We start from the raw sequence: 18,574 nt of genomic DNA on the forward strand, positions 1-18,574 counted from the left end.
TAATAATACGGTGCAGTTAATCACTGGTGCAGAAGCTAAATTTCATGGCCTCAGTAAACAACTCAACTAGGATAGGTTCAACCTCAATCTACCATTCATGGAGGCTAAGTCACCAGTTTGCTTACTACCCTTTTGGGAAGAAAAGGAGTAAAGATACACCCTGTCCATCAAAGTCAGGAATGCCAAAATTAAAAGTATCAACTGACTCTTGCATATATGTAGTCCCAAAATAAGTGGAATAATTCAAACATACTTGGAAAAGTTCAAACTATTACTTCCTTCAAATAAAATAATTCTGTGAGAAAATTAATATGTATAATTACAGAAATATAAAGAGTACCCTAGCTTGTTTGACTAGTGAAAATTGTTACAAAGTAAATGGTAAATCTCAGACTACTGGAAAATAAGATTTGTACTTGGGGTCTGGATTATTGAAGTGATTCAACAGCAGTGGGTCTTTAAATTAATGGCTTCTGCTCCTGCCACGCATTCTCATCACACACAACTCTCCTAGGCTCTGTGTGTCATCTATGCTTTTAATCACTGTTGTCCACTAACAAAAAAAAATATACCTCACATTTGCCAACATGTAGTTCTTTGCTCTCAGTATGTCCTGCAAACATGTATCTTAGATTACATGTGCAGGAAGACCAACAACAGGTCTGTGAACTGTTAATGCAGTATCTTAGGGGTTGAATTTTGATAGAGCATTTAAAATAATAAATAGTTTGCCACACTTCTGCTAATTTTAATGTATATGGATGGGCAAGATAATGCCCAAGTACTCACACCTTACTGCACGCTCCAAATACAATGAGCCTTTCCGTAAAATGAACAAACATATTAACACAGAAATTATGTTATTATATTATTAAGTAAAAAGTCACATTTCAGCTGAAAGTTTATGTCAGTATCCTCCCTTCCACACGATTATCTTGCTGGCAGAGTGGAAATCTAAAAATTTGAAGTCAGGGCCTCTCAACCTCAGCACTACTGATATTTGCGATCAGAAATTCTGTGTTATGGAGCCACTAAATACCCTTTTGAACTGAAGGGTATTTAGCAGCATCCCTGAGCACCCGCATCCCAGCTATAACAACCAGAAGTATCTCCAGACGTTGCCAAATGCCCCCAGTTGAGAACCACCAGTCTAACCAACACCAAGGCCTTTAATCTACAATAAATATAGGACAAGATCTTTGACCTACAGAAGCCTCCACATTGCATAAGAACTGAAACTAAAGAGAAATGCATTACTATTTCATAAGGAATTATTTGCTTTCCTTCACATTTTCCCTTCCTTCTATAAAAATGCTATCTCAGGGCTTCCCTGGTGGCACAGTGGTTAAGAATCCACCCACCAATGCAGGGGACACGGGTTCGAGCCCTGGTCTGGGAAGATCCCACATGCTGCGGAGCAACTAAGCCCGTGCGCCACAACTGCTGAGCCTGCGCTCTAGAGCCCACGAGCCACAACCACGGAAGCCCGCGCTCTACAGCCCGTGCTCCGCGACAAGAGAAGCCACCGCAATGAGAAGCCCGTGCACTGCAACAAAGTAGCCCCTGCTCGCCGCAACTAGAGAAAGCCTGCGCGCAGCAATGAACACCTAACGCAGCCATAAATAAATAAATAAATAAATAATTTTTTTTAAAAATGCTATCTCAGGGCAGAAGAGCTCTGGCCAACCATTTAAAGAAGCCGTTTGCCAGCTTTCTCACTCTCCACCCTGCACTTCCTTTGTAGCAGCCCCACGATCGACCCCTGTGCTCTTTGGTCCAACAAGACGGAACTGTCGGGGCGATGCTCTTAATTAAGAGAGTCAAGGTCCTCATGCAGATGTTCTCACTAGGACTACTTGGACACACCTTGCTTTTATGGACTTGTGGTTTCCACTGAAACAAGTTGTTCTGCATACTTCCTACTACGGCTGTAACTACGTGACCTCCCGGTTTCAGTTTGTCACTAACTTAATTTCATTGAAGGCTGAGCCCAGATACTGATTTTTCCTGAACACTTTAGACCCAGCGTCTCATGAAACAGGCTCCAGGCAAGTTTCACTCAGGGCACTCTTGGAATTAGAAGCCAACAAACATGTTTTACTAAGTTCATAGCCTCCTCGAACATCGGCTACAGAGTTTCAAAACAGTATGATTTTAAGGGGAAAAGACATTTCTTCTTAATAGACAGGAACAACTGAAGAAAAACACTTTGAAAGTTAAAAATTTCTTTGCCCATCAGATAGGTCATATGAGAGAATGCTGATTAGGAAAAATAAATTCATCCATAGTTATTTTTCATGGAAATTAAACATGACCTCGAATACTGCAGAAGTAAACACGCCATTTTGGTGATGAAACTTAGGATCTATCGACAATCTTCCAATTAATCAGAAATGCTGGCAGACCCATCCCTGCTATGCACATATCACTGCTGTGTCGTTTAGAAATGCTTGTACAACAGAACTAGAAGCATATAGATATGAAATGGCTTGTTCATTTAAAAATATCATTGCTTTTAAAAGATTAATCCTACCCAGGTTTTTAGGTTATATGGCTAAAGACAATGTCTACTATAAAAAATATTTACAGACAGGGTTATTCTTCTTTAGAAAAAAATCTTGGCCATATTTAAGATTTTACAGTCATTTTTAAATAACTTTAAAGCTATTACAACAGGGATATTAACTCTTCAAACTTAGTCTTTGAATTGGTAAAAGCTAATTTTTTCATTTCTATTATTTCTATAGATAGAATAAGGTGTTTATTTTTTTCCAGTGGAAAAATGCTAATTATGTTTAAGAGCCATGATAAGGAGGAAGTCATTATTATAAAATTAAATCATTTTCCTGTCACATTGATCTGGTAACATGAGTTTATTCTGATTCACTGAAAGCAAACTTAGATTTATAAGAGAAAAATCTTGTAAGAGTTTAAAACCAGATTTCCTGAAACCATATACTCAAACACAAACGGCATTTTCCATCTAAAACACAACACAAACACCTGCGCGCATGTTTTCACACCCCCCCCCCACTTCACTTTCTCATCCATACTATTAAAAGAGTGAAAAACAGTTCATTTTTAGAAATCAGCCAGTTGACAAAAGTCATTAGCGGTACATGTTGGTCCCAAGCACTGCTGCTTTCCAAATATTAAGTCTCTTTTATCACTGTCCCACTCTCATTTTTATGTTAGCAATCATGTCTTAATTTCAAATAATTTTTACTCTGTAAGCTAAAATATAACCTTCTCCATTTTCTTTATAAATATAATGAGCGTCCTCACCATTAGCAACCAAACACTATGATGTTGGACAAGCATTAAAATATAAACCACCATTTTGGCTAATACAGGAATTTAAAATAATAACATATCATGGTCTCAGTTACAGACAGCTTCACACTCACAATCCCTAAGCTATTTCTTAAATGGTCTGTTTTGGAATGCAAACAGAGGAAGACAGAGGGGCGATTTTTCTGTAATCAGAGCTCTCAGGAATTATTTACATTTAAGCTACAAGCCCTAAGTTTAAAAAAACATGTAACAAACCAGTGAAACTTACTTGACAGTGACTCGATTTGATAAATCCTGTAGATCCCCAGGATGGAAAAGCTGGGCTTCTTTCAATCCAATCTGTTCACAAGCTTTCAAAAAAACGTTTATATTATCCTGTGAAAAGAAGTGGAAAGTGATTGCTTAGCCGAGCTCTCTCTCAGACAAAGGTTACCAATTTTTATGATATAACTTCCAAGCTTCAAAGTCCAATTACAGCCAGCAAAAAAGGAGGAAGCAAGACCAAGCCACTCATGTATGTAAAAAAAAAAATATTAATACATGCGCATGTATAGCCTTTCAGTTTTCCAAAGCATAAACGGCAGTGCTCTCTTATGCCAGGCATATGCTGTTCCTGTGATCTTTGTGACGGGCACGTTAAACATTACCTGTTATAGGACAAGTGCCTGGCCACTGAGCAGTAATCTACACTTGGATGTCAGCTCTGCTCTGCAAACAAACGCCCTCTTCCAGCTTTGCGCGACAAGCCTCACCTCTCCTCTTTAAAAATAACTCCAGCTACTGACATTCACCCACCCAGAAACTGTTGGCAGGGAAGAAAGAAGAGGAGGAACGTTCTGTTTCTATGATTACAAGTTACAGAACGACTGTGGAATACCACACCTGGAATCTGGGTTTGGTTGCTGAGCCGGCTCTGGACAGACAGGGAAACCACATTATAGGACCCAGGAGAAGCCCAGTGATCATTGGCTGAACTGCAGAGTTGAGGTGTGGTCGTTACTCACGCCCTGCACCTGCCTCAGGAAGTGCCTCCACAGCATGAGAATCTAGGTTGCCCTCCCATCTAATTTCAAAACCCAAATCCTCCATTCACAGACCAAGGCTTTTCATTCACGTAAACAGCTGCACCCACACTGACAACAGTAGAGACACATTGGGTGAGTGGAATTAGCTGGAGCTTCTATCTTTACTCCGCTTCAAAAAAGAAAACCCTTTATGGGGTTGAGCTTGTGCAGATGCCATGCGACTCTTCACCTTCACTTTGTTAGGTTCTCAGGCAAGAGAATGGCCTCCTCACACGCCAGCACAGGCTGGTCCGCTCACACCTGCTGGCAACGCCACATCTGAGGGGTGAGCCTCTCAGGCCCCCTGAAACCTCACCTCACTCCCTAACAGGTGGCTGTGAGGGTGCTCGCAGCCACGTGGAGAGAGGCAGTTACCGTTTTCCCATGCTGGGAAGCTCATCTCCACAGGAAGAAAAGGCAGGCTGAGATGGCAAAGTGGGAGGGAATGATCGAAAGGGAAATGAAGGAAGGTGAAGAGGCTAAATTCAACAGTTTGGGTTCTTGGCGAGTGAGAGGACTTAGGGAAAGGGGAAGCAAATGTATGGCAGAGAAAAGCAGTGCTGTTAGGGAACTCAGGGACATTTAAAAAAAACCAGTTTGTAGTGGTAGGATGTTAGTCTAGTGTACATACTATCAGTAAAAGGCAGCGTGAACTACCTAGCTGAAACCTGCAATCCATGATTCATTTTATTCATTTTGAATAGAGGTCAAAGATTAAAGGAACTTAAGTCACAAGTTGAACAGCTCAATGGGAGGCATTCAATCTGAGGAGCAGGAAGCTCCTCAGGTGTAGTGCCTAAAAACAGCCCTTGAATAGTTCTCTCAACTTGAATGCCAGTGAACTAAAGCAACAAGTTACCTGCCCCATACACCCAACATACAATGGTGGGACAGCTGTAGGGTAACCAATAGACACATTCCAGATCAATGTGTGCAGAAAGGAAAGGTCACTGATCCACAGAAATTCTGAAGTCCTGCAAAGCATAGGCTGGCAGGTCCTTCATTAGGATTCAAGGCCAGGGAACACTTCCTTCATGGTTTTCTGCTTCACTCTCTGGACATGTGGTTCCACCTTAAAAATTATCGTTCCATTTCCTTGGAAAGTAGCTTGTGTTTGCAGATGTGTAGCTTTCTCAATCTGCTTCCTGGCTGCAGAAGTTTGGAGGACTAAAGGTCTTTTTATTTTGTAATCCTCTGTCCCTTTCAGTCTAAGTTTACAAAGTTTCTGCAAATACGATTCCCTCAAAGTTTCTGCAAATACAATTCCCTCAAAAATACCATGTCTTCTGTGAATCTTGTTGGACTTCACTCCCTTAGACAAAAGCCACAACCACAAATTCCTTCAAGACAAGCCCTTCTCTTCATCTGCTGAGATGACTGAGGGACACCACCCTTAAGCTTCTTAGAAGCCCTATTGCTAGACTGGACAGATTTCCAAGGCACCACTTTGTATCTTTCTAAGATCTTAAGCGTTTTTACAGCCACACCTTCAGCTTCATCTTTAGACCATCTTGTTTTCCCGCCATCGCTCTGAATTTGATCTCTGCCAAAAACCCATTTCTATATTCTCGATTTTTTTCTGAAAAAAATTCATCATTTATTAACATAAAGAGACTGATAATTCCCAAAACCAGCAATTCCTGTGACCCCTTGTGTTTACTGTTCTACCTGTCACTTTACCTTTCACATTTTACCATAATCAGCAAGAGGACGGCAGGCAGCACATTAACACTCCACCTGGAAATCATTTCAGCTAGAGCATCTAGTTAATTAGGTACAATTTATAGGTATAAGGGAGTGACTATCACATGAGAATCACTGGGACCACTTTAGAAGCTGGCTACAATACTTGTACAATAAAGAACACAGAGCCTGAACTAAGATGGCGGAGTAGAAGGATGTGCTCTCACTCCCTCTTGCGAGAACACCAGAATCACAACTAACTGATGAACAATCATCAACAGGAAGACACTTGAACTCACCAAAAAAGATACCCCACATCCAAAGACAAAGGAGAAGCCACAATGAGACAGTAGGAGGGGCGCAATCACAATAAAATCAAATCCCATAACTGCTGGGTGGGTGACTCACAAACTGGAGAACACTTATACCACAGAAGTCCACCCACTGGAGTGAAGGTTCTGAGCCCCACATCAGGCTTCTGAACCTGGGGGTCTGGCAACGGGAGGAGGAATTCCTACAGAATCAGACTTTGAAAGCTAGCGGGATTTGACTGCGGGACTTCGACAGGACTGGGGGAAACAGAGACTCCACTCTTGGAGGGCACACACAAAGTAGTGTGTGCATCGGGACCCAGGGGAAGGAGCAGTGAACCCAGGGGAGACTGAACCAGACCTACCTGCTGGTGTTGGAGGGTCTCCTGCAGAGGCAGGGGGTGGCTGTGGCTCACCATGGGGAGGGGGACACTGGCGGCAGAAGTTCTGGAGGGACTCATTGGCGTGAGCCCTCCCAGAGTATGCCATTGGCCCCACCAAAGAGCCTGCAGGCTCCAATGTTGGGTCGCCTCACATCAAACAACCAACAGGGAGGGAACCCAGTCCCACCCATCAGCAGTCAAGAGGATAAAAGTTTTACTGAGCTCTGCCCACCAGAGCAACAGCCAGCTCTACCCACCACCAGTCCCTCTAATCAGGAAACTTGCACAAGCCTCTTAGATAGCCTCATCTACCACAGGGCAGACAGCAGAAGCAAGAAGAACTACAATCCTGCAGCCTGTGGAACAAAAACCACATTCACAGAAAGACAGACAAGATGAAAAGGCAGAGGGCTATGTACCAGATGAAGGAACAAGATAAAACCCCAGAAAAACAACTAACTGAAGTGGAGATAGGCAACCTTCCAGAATAAGAATTCAGAATAATGATAGTGAAGATGATCCAGGACCTTGGAAAAAGAATGGAGGCAAAGATCGAGAAGATGCAAGAAATGTTTAACAAAGACCTAGAAGAAATAAAGAACAAACAAACAGAGATGAACAATATAATAACTGAAATGAAAACTACACTAGAAGGAATCAATAGCAGAATAACTGAGGCAGAAGAACGGATAAGTGACCTGGAAGACAGAATGGTGGAATTCACTGCTGCTGAACAGAATAAAGAAAAAAGAATAAGAAGAAATGAAGACAGCCTAAGAGACCTCTGGGACAACATTAAACGCAACAACATTCACATTATAGGGGTCCCAGAAGGAGAAGAGAGAGAGGAGGGACCTGCGAAAATATTTGAAGAGATTATAGTCGAAAAGTTCCCTAACATGGGAAAGGAAATAGCCACCCAAGTCCAGGAAGCACAAAGAGCCCCATACAGGATAAACCCAAGGAGAAACAGGCCAAGACACACAGTAATCAAATTGGCAAAAATTAAAGACCAAGAAAAATTACTGAAAGCAGCAAGGGAAAAACGACAAATAACATACAAGGGAACTCCCATAAGGTTAAGAGCTGATTTCTCAGCAGAAACTCTACAAGCCAGACGGGAGTGGCATGATATACTTGAAGTGATGAAACGGAAGAACCTACAACCAAGATTACTCTACCCGGCAAGGATCTCATTCAGATTCGATGGAGAAATCAAAAGCTTTACAGACAAGCAAAAGCTAAGACAATTCAGCACCACCAAACCAGCCCTACAACAAATGCTAAAGGAACTTCTCTAAGTCGGAAACACAAGAGAAAAAAAGGGCCTACAAAAACAAACCCAAAACAATTAAGAAAATGGTCATAGGAACATACATATCAATAATTACCTTAAACGTGAATGGATTAAATGCTCCAACCAAAAGACACAGGCTTGCTGAATGCATACAAAAACGAGACCCACATACATGCTGTCTACAAGAGACCCACTTCAGACCTAGGGACACATCCAGACTGAAAGTGAGGGGATGGAAAAAGATATTCCATGCAAATGGAAATCAAAAGAAAGCTGCAGTAGCAATACTCATATCAGATAAGATAGACTTTAAAATAAAGAATGTTACAAGAGACAAGGAAGGACACTACATAATGATCAAGGGATCAATCCAAGAAGAAGATATAACAATTATAAATATATACGCACCCAACACAGGAGCACCTCAGTACATAAGGCAACTGCTAACAGCTATAAAAGGGGAAATCGACAGTAACACAATAATAGTGGGAGACTTTAACACCTCACTTACACCAATGGACAGATCATCCAAAATGAAAATAAATAAGGAAACAGAAGCTTTAAATGACACAATAGACCAGATAGATTTAATTGATATTTATAGGACATTCCATCCAAAAACAGCAGATTACACTTTCTTCTCAAGTGCGCACAGAACATTCTCCAGGATAGATCACATCCTGGGCCACAAATCAAGCCTCAGTAAATTTAAGAAAATTGAAATCATATCAAGCATCTTTTCTGACCACAATGCTATGAGATTAGAAATCAATTACAGGGAAAAAAATGTAAAAAACACAAACACATGGAGGCTAAACAATACGTTACTAAATAACGAAGAGATCACTGAAGAAATCAAAGAGGAAATCAAAAAATACCTAGAGACAAATGACAACGAAAACACGACGACCCAAAACCTATGGGATGTAGCAAAAGCAGTTCTAAGAGGGAAGTTTATAACTATACAAGTCTACCTCAAGAAACAAGAAAAATCTCAAATAAACAATCTAACCTTACACCTAAAGGAACTAGAGAAAGAAGAACAAACAAAACCCAAAGTTAGCAGAAGGAGAGAAATCATAAAGATCAGAGCAGAAATAAATGAAATAGAAACAAAGAAAACGATAGCAAAGATCAATAAAACTAAAAGCTGGTTCTTTAAGAAGATAAACAAAATTGATAAGCCATTAGCCAGACTCATCAAGAAAAAGAGGGAGAGGACTCAAATCAATAAAATTATCAATAAAATTAAAAATGAAAAAGGAGAAGTTACAACAGACACTGCAGAAATACAAAGCATCCTAAGAGACTACTACAAGCAACTCTATGCCAATAAAATGGACAACCTGGAAGAAATGGACAAATTCTTAGAAAGGTATAACCTTCCAAGACTGAACAAGGAAGAAACAGAAAATATGAACAGACCAATCACAAGTAATGAAATTGAAACTGTGATTAAAAATCTTCCAACAAACAAAAGTCCAGGACCAGATGGCTTCACAGGTGAATTCTACCAAACATTTAGAGAAGAGCTAACACCCATCCTTCTCAAACTCTTCCAAAAAATTGCAGAGGAAGGAACACTCCCAAACTCATTCTATGAGGCCACCATCACCCTGATACCAAAACCAGACAAAGATACTACAAAAAAGGAAAATTACAGACCAATATCACTGATGAATATAGATGCAAAAATCCTCAACAAAATACTAGCAAACAGAATCCAACAACACATTAAAAGGATCATTCATCATGATCAAGTGGGATTTATCCCAGGGATGCAAGGATTCTTCAATATATGCAAACCAATCAATGTGATACACCATATTAACAAACTGAAGAAGAAAAACCATATGATCATCTCAATAGATGCAGAAAAAGCTTTGACAAAATTCAACACCCATTTATGATAAAAACTCTCCAGAAAGTGGGCATAGAGGGAACCTACCTCAACATAATAAAGGCCATATATGACAAACCCACAGCAAACATCATTCTCAATGGTGAAAAACTGAAACCATTTCCTCTAAGATCAGGAACAAGACAAGAATGTCCACTCTCACCACTATTATTCAACATAGTTTTGGAAGTCCTAGCCATGGCAATCAGAGAAGAAAAAGAATTAAAAGAATACACATTGGAAAAGAAGAAGTAAAACTGTCACTGTTTGCAGATGACATGATACTATACATAGAGAATCCTAAAGATGCCACCAGAAAACTACTAGAGCTAATCAATGAATTTGGTAAAGTTGCAGGATACAAAATTAATGCACAGAAATCTCTTGCATTCCTATATACTAATGATGAAAAATCTGAAAGCGAAATTAAGGAAACACTCCCATTTACCACTGCAACAAAAAGAATAAAATACCTAGGAATAAATTTACCTAGGGAGACAAAAGACTTGTATGCAGAAAACAATAAGACACTGATGAAAGAAATTAAAGATGATACCAACAGATGGAGAGATAAACCATGTTCTTGGATTGGAAGAATCAATATTGTGAAAATGACTATACTACCCAAAGCAATCTACAGATTCAATGCAATCCCTACCAAATTACCAATGGCTTTTTTTACAGAACTAGAACAAAAAATCTTAAAATTTGTATGGAGACACAAAAGACCCTGAATAGCCAATGCGGTCTTGAGGGAAAAAAGTGGAGCTGGAGCAATCAGACTCGCTGACTTCAGACTATATTACAAAGCTACAGTAATCAAGACAATATGGTACTGGCACTACAACAGAAATATAGATCAATGGAACAGGATAGAAAGCCAAGAGATAAACCCACGCACCTATGGTCAGCTAATCTATGACAAAGGAGGCAAGGATATACAATGGGGAAAAGACAGTCTCTTCAATAAGTGGTGCTGGGAAAACTGGACAGCAACATGTAAAAGAATGAAATTAGAACACTCCCTAACACCATACACAAAAATAAACTCAAAATGGATTAGAGACCTAAATGTAAGACCGGACACTATAAAACTCTTAGAGGAAAACATAGGAAGAACACTCTTTGACATAAATCACAGCAAGATCTTTTTTGACCCACCTCCTAGAGTAATGGAAATAAAAACAAAATAAACAAATGGGACCTAATGAAACCTCAAAGCTTTTGCACAGCAAAGGACACCATAAACAAGACGAAAAGACAGCCCTCAGAATGGGAGAAAATATTTGCAAACGAATCAACGGACAAAGGATTACTCTCCAAAATATATAAACAGCTCATGCAGCTCAATATTAAAAAAACAAACAACCCAATCCAAAAATGGGCAGAAGACCTAAATAGACATTTCTCCAAAGAAGACATACAGATGGCCAAGAAGCACATGAAAAGCTGCTCAACATCACTAATTATTAGAGAAATGCAAATCAAAACTACAATGAGGTATCACCTCTCACCAGTTAGAATGGGCATCATCAGAAAATCTACAAACAACAAATGCTGGAGACGCTGTGGAGAAAAGGGAACCCTCTTGCACTGTTCGTGGGTATGTAAATTGATACAGCCACTATGGAGAACAGTATGGAGGTTCCTTAAAAAGCTGAAAATAGAATTACCATATGATCCAGCAATCCCACTACTGGGCATATACCCAGAGAAAACCATAATTCAAAAAGACACATGCATCCCAATGTTCATTGCAGCACTATTTACAATAGCCAGGTCATGGGAGCAACCTAAATGCCCATCGACAGACGAATGGATAAAGAAGATGTGGTACATATATACAATGGAATATTACTCAGTCATAAAAAGGAACGAAATTGGGTCATTTGTTGAGACGTGGATGGATCTAGAGACTGTCATACAGAGTGAAGTAAGTCAGAAAGAGAAAGACAAATATCGTATATTAACACATATATGTGGAACCTAGAAAAATGGTACAGATGAACTGGTTTGCAGGGCAGAAATTGAGACACAGATGTAGAGAAACAAACATATGGACACCAAGGGGGGAAAGCAGCGGGGGGTGGTGGTCGTGGTGTGATGAATTGGGAGATTGGGATTGACATGTATGTATACACTGATGTGTTGTTGCATTACTGTCAACAAACTATTTTCTCTTACATGCTGAATCATTTTGCTACACAAAGTCTAAATCCTCATTAAAGTATATACTCCATCTCCGTAGGCTCTCACCCTGCCCAAAGCCACTTTCATTCTTACTTAGAGGACCTTTTCTTATTTAAGTATCTTTAATGATAAAATTTCAAGTGTGATGACTTCCAACATGTAGAGGGAATACTTTGTATCAAGAAACCTTAATGCCACAACAGATGGGGAACTGTCTGCTCATAAGATCAAACCAGTTAGACCCACTTCTGCAGAAACTTTCTGAGTGTACAGGGTCAAGAGCTGTCGTAAACAAAAATGGGTTCTTTAAATAAAGACAAGACTAATAAAGAGATTTATTACAGAATCCCTGAATAAGATCAAAATCCTAACTAATTCTAAAGAAGAGTGAAGCTGTGCTCAGGCCTGTGACCTGAGGGCCATACCAGCAACATCTTAAACCAAAGCTCCCAGAATGGCATCACTTGGCAGTGTTTCCCATCAATGAACCAAGCGATCTTCCCATGCTCAGTCTGACCTTTTTTCCCAGTACAGCTCTATGCCTACTTTAAGCAAGATTCTTCCATTTTCAAAAGAGCCTGTTATCCAATTCCTCTGAACATGAGGACAGGATGGTGCCGGTCAATTTATCCTAAGGCCAAGAGGCTTGGTGACCTCAACTCCTTTTCTATTAATGACATGGCACCAAAGCCCCTACTGCCTCTGCCTCTGGAATTGACAGTGCCAGAAAGTTAGCAGGTACGTGCCAGCAAGCAAGAGGGTGTAAGCACTGCTGGAGGCGGAGAAACTAAGTCCATGCTTTAGAGTGACAGTCTCCTGTCAGCCACATCAGAGTGACCAAAGGGGCACGCAGAACTGCCGCTCAGGCGATGCTGATGGGGATCAAACTGGAGAACAGCTGACCTAGCCTCTTGCTGCTCAACGTGTGGTCCATACACCATCAGCACTGGCATCACCTGGGAACTGTCAGAAATGCAGAAGCTGTAGCTCCACCCCAGACCTACTGAATCGGAACGCACATCCTAAGATACTCCTCCAGGTGATTAGTCTTTGTAGACAAATTCTCTGACAAATAACAAAATAAGGACACTCTTTCCAAATATGATCTAAAGCAGTGTTTCCCGTTAGCGTAAACACGAAACACCTAGGCATTACAGAGCTCACATTAGACCATCACCAAAAGTGAATTGAATTGCATTCTTATGATACACTAATTGTGGTCATTCAAAATTATTTTAAAGCAACTCCCAAGCAGCAATGACAATATATCCAAATTTGCCTTTTAAGTATACCGTTTCCATTAAGAAAGCAGTTTAGTCACAATGTTGATCAGCTAGCCCTAGCTCTTTTTAATTGTTTTGGAAAATTCATCCTCTATTTTATGGCTTAGTTAATAAATGTAAACTGTGAAGTAGCACACCTACAATCTATGACTCTAATATGTAGGTAAACACACAGAGATTCGACTTCCATCCTTATTTGTGAAGAAAATAAGCAGCTAGTCTTTAAGTTGTCCTTGGGTCCTTATTTCTCTACAAAGAAAAAGGCTCGGTCACTTGCCGGTAAGAAAGGAATTGAGGACAAGGAGAGCAGTAAAGTTTTGTCACATGTGAAAATAGGACCCAACCAGAAATGCTTAAAAGGAATCGCCAGGTGACATGGAGGGTCCAGGGCTTATACATGATAACTGTGCCAGCAGCTTGGTGGTTTGATTTTACCCCAGCACTGTCTAGCGGAGCTAGGAGCAAAACCAGACCAAGAGAGACAGACTGAGAGCTGGCAGGTTCGGGCAGCAGCAGGTCAGAGGGATGGAGGGCTGAGCGCTCCGGTAAAAGGCTAGTTATTCTCTACACCTGCGTCCTTCTTCCTGTCCTGCCCCTAGGTTCTTCAGACCTTTTTTTTTTTTCCGATTCCATATATATGTGTTAGCATACGGTATTTGTTTTTCTCTTTCTGACTTACTTCACTCTGTATGACAGACTCTAGGTCCATCCACCTCACTCCGCGACGAAGTGAGAGAGTAGCATGGACACACATACACTACCAATGTAAAATCGACAGCTAGTGGGAAGCAGCCGCATAGCACAGGGAGATCAGCTCCGTGCTTTGTGACCACCTAGAGGGGTGGGATAGGGAGGATGGGAGGGAGACGCAAGAGGGAGGAGAGATGGGGATATATGTATACGTATAGCTGATCCACTTTGTGATACAGCAGAAACTAACACACCATTGTAAAGCAATTATACTCCAATAAAGATGTTGAAAACAACAACAACAAAAAAAGGCTAGTTATTGAAATGCTTAATCAACTCGGGTTACAATTAACTACACAGGAGCCATAACAGCCTTTGTCAAACTGCAGCATGAAGTAAGGTACAGTCTTGCATATTATTTCTATTAAACTTTACATCAAAAATGAAGTAATTCTAAAACTTACCTACTCTGTTAAAAAATAAAATAAAATTAAAAAGGTGCCGACATAGATTCTTAAGAAGTTCTGCCAGAGAACAGATTGGTTGGTTGCCAGAGGTGGGGAGACGGGACAAAATGGGAAGAAAAGAAAACAAAGTTCTGTCCTCAAATTATCCATGTTGTATGTTCCAAAGTGAAACAAGTAATTGCTTAGATCAACGTGTCATAATGATGCTAAAATGCATGTTTTACCAATCAATAAAGCATGTTTAATGAAGGAAAACTACACAGTAAAACTTTGGAGATGGTTGGGAATTCGTGTTCCTTCAGTGCCCCCGCCCCACCCCCTTCAGAGACTCTTTTACAGGTGATATGTCTGGATCATCAGCCCTTTTTTAAGTCTTTCCAACCCCAGGGACTCCTTGCGTTATGAGGCTGACTCACTTTTAGTCATTTCTATGTCAAAAAAGTCCAAAGACTTCTCACTGTAATTATAAAATATTGATCCTAACCCTGCCTACTTAATGCAAAATGAATCTCATCTTTCTCCCACAAGAGAGCCCCTGAGCTTTCCTACTTCATACACTCCATGTGTTCCCCCCACCTCACATCTTCTCTTTAAATATCCCTGGTTTCCTCAACATCTCTGGTCCCTCATGTGACATTTTTCCATTCTCTTATTATCCCAACTGGTTCTCCATAGAATAGCTAATTTTCCCAATAATCTCAACTTCCCCTGAAAAGAAGCTTACAAAGTCTAACTGTTCCCATTTTACACACGGTGAAACTGAGGCCTAAGAGGTATGTGACTTGCCTAAGGTCACCCAGTAAGTAGTGAAGCTAGGATTCAAACCAAGCAGTTCAACTCAAGTGCATGCTCTTAACCACTGTATTAAGTTCCCATTGCTGCTGTAACAAATTATAGTTTAGTGGCTTAACACAAGATAAGTTTATGATTTTACAGTTCTGGAGGTTAGAAGTTCAAAATCAGTCTCGTTGGGCTAAAATCAAGGTGTCGGCAGGGCTGCATTCCTTCTGGAGGCTCTGGAAGAAAATCGATTTTCTGTTCCTTCCCGAGGCTCCCTTCGCTCCATCTTCAAAACCAGCAGCATCGGGCTGAGTCTCTGTTCCACTACCATCTATCTGGTTCTCGCTCCCTCTTCCACTTATCAGGACCCTTGTGATTATACTGGGCCCCCCTGGCTAATCCAGGCTCCTCTCCTGCAACCCTAATTCCACCTGCAACCTAAGCCCCCCTTGCCTTGCAACATATTCACAGGTTCAATGGGCTAGAGCGTGAACATCTTTGGGAGCTGTTCTGCCTACAGCTACCAAGCCTCCTTAAAAACAGGTTCCTGTGTGCTATTCCCTTCTCAGAGTGAAGCATCTGTAACTCAAGACAGGACTCCAAGTGTGGTTAATTATCACAAAAAACCATCACTGTAAAGGTCATTAATAATGGTCATCTTGTAAAATGAGGATAATGGAGTGATTGTGAGGATGGAGTGAGGAAATAGATATGTGATTGGCACAGTTTCTAGCATATAGTAAGTGATCAGTAAATGGAGAGAATTTACCCAACTTCTCTTGTTGCAGACCACAGGTACTTTGTATTGTGGCATCTATATTGTACTGTCAGCTGAGATCATGTACAGTGGCGTAGTCACCTCCTATGAACTGACATCACAGTTCATAGGAAGAAGACCTGTTAGTTTTAACAGACCAGGAAGCTAGTCAAATTTAGAATAAAAATAAGGTGGATATAAAGAATCTGAATTGAAAGTCATGTGATCCTATTAGTGAGGTGTCACAGAAAAAGGCATAAAATGCATGATTCCATTTGTAGCTAATATAAAATCACAGAATTCATGTGATTGATTTTTTTCAATAGAATACAGTAGAAATATATTCCTGATGAATATCCTTTTGGAGACTGAGGCCCATTCGGATCGTTTTTAGTTTCAGTTTTTGATATCCAGTACATGAGCTATGTGTTATTGCTCCAACATCTATAAACTAGACTAAGTAAATTTCCCATGTTTTCATCCCACCTTTTTTTTTTTTAAAATAAAAATAGGGCAAGTACAAGCCCTAAGGCAAACTGCCAGAAACCTCTCTCCAAATTTACATGGATTTACATTCAGGTCCTTAAAACTGAGTATTTTTTCTCAATTATTTAAGATTTCGCCTACAGACATTATTATCTGGTCCGCTTTTCCATCTCAACAATACCAAGGCTACAACAACAGACACATTACAGGAATTAAGACAGATACCTAAAAGGCCAAGGATGGTCATATGAATAAATCAAATACAAATGAATAAAATGGGCATAATGTCAAAGAGATGACAAAAGAGAACAAAGAAACCAGAGGCTCCCATCCTGTCTATGGGACACCCCATATAATGGTTGCCTTGGGGGAATACAGGCCTGCTGTTACCAGATTCATTGCAAAGCTAGAGATGAAGATTTTATCTAAAATATGAGGGTATGCAAATGTTGATTTAAATTTTTAAGACAAACAAAACCTGTGTAAGTCAAGCAAAATCCACTGTGGGCCATTTCATGACCTCTAGTAGGTCTCCTGGACTCTCCATGGGACCAGCCCAGTGATCTGTTGCTTTAGAGCATTTGTTTGTGGTGGACAAGGCTGGCCTCTAGTGATTATTTTCCTTCTTGTTAAATAATCACAAACCATCCCTTTAATCATCTTTTCCATGATGTTGTTAGGGAATAACATCTAAAAATCAACATTGACCACTTTTTTGGACATTTGCAAATCTGCCACCTTATGCAAATTGCCTCATCCTCCACAGGGTCTCTTGATTCTCCCCTCCCCTCCACCAACCCTCTGCTCCATATGTATTATGTCAATAAACTACTAATACAAAAACCCTGGCTTCTCTATCAACCCGTAAGTAAGTCCTACACACTCTTTCCATCAAAACATTTGGAAACTCTGACCACTTCTCACCATTCCCAATATTGCCACCACATTCTCTTGCCTGAACTACTGTATTAGTCAAAAACAGAACCAACAGGATACATATATAAAGAGATTTATAATAAGGAATTGGCTCATACAATTATGGAGGCTAAGTCCCAAAATCTGCTTATCTATAAGCTGGACACCCGGGAGAGCTGATGGCATAATTCCAGTCCATGGACAGAGCCTGAGAACCAGGAGAGTCAGTGGGATGGTATAACTACAAGTTCAAAAGCTAGCAGCCTTGAAACCCAAGAAGAGCCAATGTTTCAGTTCAAGGCTGTCTGAAGGCAGGAAAAGACCAATGTCCTAGCTCATGCACTGAGGCAGGAGTAGCTTCCTCTTACTCATAGGAGGGTTGAACTTTTGGTTCTAGGCAGGCCTTCAACTGATTAGATGAGGCCCACTCTCAATAGAAAGGGCAATCTGCTTTACTCAGTCTACCAATTTTTCAAATGTTAATCTCATCCAAAACACCCTCACAGACACACCTAGGATAATATAATAATGTCTGACCAAATATCTGGACACCCCATAGCACAGTCAGGTTGACACATAAAATTAATCATCACAATTACTGAAGCTGTTCCTTAACTGACTTTTCTGCTTCTCAATTTCCTTCAGTCCACTCTTCAAACACCAATCTATGATCTTTTTTATTTTTAAGTTTTACTGAGACATTAATTCACATACTATACAATTCATCCAAAGGGTACAATTCAATGGGTTTCAGTGTATTCACAAATATGTGCATCCTTTATCACAGACAACCAATAATTTCTAACAACAAATTAAATTACTCTCAAAAGTCCCCAACGGCTTCTCATCCCCAGTGGCTTAGGGTAAAATGCAGTCTACTCACCAAAGCCCACAAAGCCCTATACAACCTTGCTGGCCTACCTCTTTGCCTCACTCAGTTCCAGACGCAGAGTCCTCCTTAATGGTCCAGTTTGATCCTGCCTTGACCCCGCCCCTCTTTTCCTTCTCTCTGGAAAACTCCCACCCATCCTCATATCTTCCCACTCCCTCACTTCATTCAGGTCCCTGATCAAA

The 18,574-nt window shown here is 40.5% G+C and overlaps 1 protein-coding gene across 6 annotated transcripts in view; it reads right to left on the reverse strand.

Moving 5' to 3' along the window:
- The window catches only part of LMO7 (LIM domain 7), a 192,062-nt gene that overhangs the window by 88,981 nt on the left and 84,507 nt on the right, over nt 1-18,574 (reverse strand). For all 6 annotated transcript variants that reach the window (XM_061171219.1, XM_061171220.1, XM_061171215.1 and 3 more), the window contains exon 5: nt 3,563-3,669. In XM_061171219.1, coding sequence (XP_061027202.1) covers nt 3,563-3,669 — 107 coding nt within the window. The remainder of the gene's footprint in view (nt 1-3,562; nt 3,670-18,574) is intronic.

Source organism: Eubalaena glacialis, chromosome 16, assembly GCF_028564815.1.
Source record: "Eubalaena glacialis isolate mEubGla1 chromosome 16, mEubGla1.1.hap2.+ XY, whole genome shotgun sequence".
Taxonomy (NCBI): domain Eukaryota; kingdom Metazoa; phylum Chordata; class Mammalia; order Artiodactyla; family Balaenidae; genus Eubalaena; species Eubalaena glacialis.